Below are 2,105 nucleotides of genomic sequence, written 5' to 3' on the forward strand. Positions count from 1 at the left end.
TTAACTATACGCAATTGATGAAACAGCCATGTATCTTAGAAACTTTTTAGTAGCATCTTCTTTCAAAATAAAGAGCAGGAATTTTTGTAAACCCTCTTTGGTGGGGTCTGTGCATTCAGGCCTTGGCTGGGGGAATGGTTCCGATGGTCGTGGTTGGCAGAGGGAGGGAAAGGAACAAGGAAGGCATCGGAGATGCAGTGCGGTGCCCTTGCCCTCAGGACTGCTAGTTCTGAGCGTTTGGTAGGGCATGAAGCTGCCTCGGTTTGCTTAGGAGTGAGCGGTTTCCTGGGACACAAGTCTTGTGGTGCTAAAGGCAAGGGAAGTACCCAGCCGCGGGGCTTAGTTGGCTCACTAGAACTTAGGACAGTGGAGGTGAAGGAAGGTGTCAAGTATCTCAAGCTGGTCTTTGCCATCAAACCTCCTTTCAGAGAAACTCTGCCCAGTCACTCAGTCTTGACGCAGAAGCCAAAGCAGGTGCTTATCCCAGATAACGCCTCTGCTTACAAAAGAACCACTCATTCCCTAATACATATAGATGCACCATGAGACCCTATTTTTGTCATGAAACAAGCTGCCTGTCCTTGTGGTGTATCCATACTCTATACGTGTGTGTGGTTTCGGGGTAGGATAAACAGCTAAGAAACCAGAAATAAATGGGGAAATTTCAGGCAATGATAAATGTTCATGAAAAAAACAATTTTAGATGTCTTATGGAATGGAAGTGGCAGGAAATGGATGCCACTAGCCTGCTGGTCAGAAATGGTTAGGTTACATAAGGAGCTGAACTCTCAGGGAAGCCAGTCATGTTTCCCTGGAGAAGCCACATTGGTGATTGCCAATGACACAAAGAACAGCCCCGGGAGAGGCTTCCAAACAGCTAACCGTGCTGGGGAAGTTAGTGCCGGACTGTGTGGCTGCCACGCGGGGAAGAAACGTGGGGCGAGAGCATGCTCAGTCACCACGCAGTGTGACCACAATTTTCACCAAGCACGATCCTGAGGGTGCTGATCCCCACTGGCCGGAGTCAGCGCGTCTTGATTCCACCACGCCGTGCTGTCCTTCAGTTCTGGGTTTGGAGAGACGTCCCTTTCTTCCACTTGCACCATGGGGATAAATCAGAGAGACTTTAGGCATGAAGGGGGAAAAACATCATATTGGAAATCTTTGTGGAGACCGACGAGTCCAACCCAGTGGCCCAGGTCAAGACAGGTAATTGCAGAATATCAGTTTGGAAGACGTCCACTTCCACAGCGGGTGGCAATTGAAAATGAAACTAGTGGACAAGCTCTGCAACCCTATTCCACCTTTCATCACACCTTGACCTTTCATCAGAGGTGGAGGAAGTTCCAGGTTCGCCCACACCAAAGAGTTTAAAGGGCAAAGAAAGCAGGCAGCCTCACCTCCAGGCCGGCCAGCTAGAGAAGGGTGATGGCTGGGAGGCAGGGTCGGGGGGCGGGGGGCAAGGGAATTCCCAGTCCCACTGAAGGTACACAGGGCGACCACGCCGGACTGCCCGAGCTGGGTGAGTGGCTCAGCCCCCTGGGTGGGTGGCTGCCCCCTGGGTGGGTGGCTCAGCCCGGGTGAGTGCCAAGAACTGCCACATGAGCCGGGCTTTAGGAAACTCAAAGAGTTAACGCATCAAACCTGAGCCGGGAGGAGAGGGAGACCACACCCCGGGGAGGGAGGCGCCGCGCCAGCTCCGGGCCCCAAACCCTATTGGCACCAGGGCGCCAGGGAGCCAGCCCCTGGGCGCGGCTTGCAGGGGGCAGGCGGTCTCCCGGGGAAGCAGGGGCCGGACCAGGCCGCGCCGCGTCTCCGCCAGGTGAGCCCTCCGGAGCCGGACAGGGACCCGCGCCCGCGCCCGCCGACATGTGTGCCGCCCGGATGCCGCCGCTGGCACACGTCTTCCGAGGGACCTTCGTCCACTCCACCTGGACCTGTCCCATGGAGGTGCTGCGGGACCACCTCCTGGGCGTGGGCGACAACGGCCGAGTAAGTGGGTGCGGGCGCCGCGGGGTCCGGGTCGGGGTCGGGGTCAGGGTCGCGGTCGGGAGGCGGTGGCACTGGAGCGCGCGGCTCGCCAGACGGATGCCCGGCGACAAGTC

At 56.8% G+C, this 2,105-nt stretch overlaps 1 protein-coding gene across 1 annotated transcript in view; it reads left to right on the plus strand.

Moving 5' to 3' along the window:
• The first annotated feature begins 1,867 nt into the window (after nt 1-1,867).
• The window catches only part of GDA (guanine deaminase), a 101,420-nt gene continuing 101,182 nt past the window's right edge, over nt 1,868-2,105 (plus strand). The window contains exon 1 of the mRNA XM_004713816.2: nt 1,868-1,992. Within this exon, the coding sequence (XP_004713873.1) occupies nt 1,870-1,992 (123 nt within the window). The 5' untranslated portion in view covers nt 1,868-1,869. The remainder of the gene's footprint in view (nt 1,993-2,105) is intronic.

Source organism: Echinops telfairi, unplaced genomic scaffold, assembly GCF_000313985.2.
Source record: "Echinops telfairi isolate 266 unplaced genomic scaffold, ASM31398v2 ScPeMD7_22;HRSCAF=79, whole genome shotgun sequence".
NCBI lineage: Eukaryota > Metazoa > Chordata > Mammalia > Afrosoricida > Tenrecidae > Echinops > Echinops telfairi.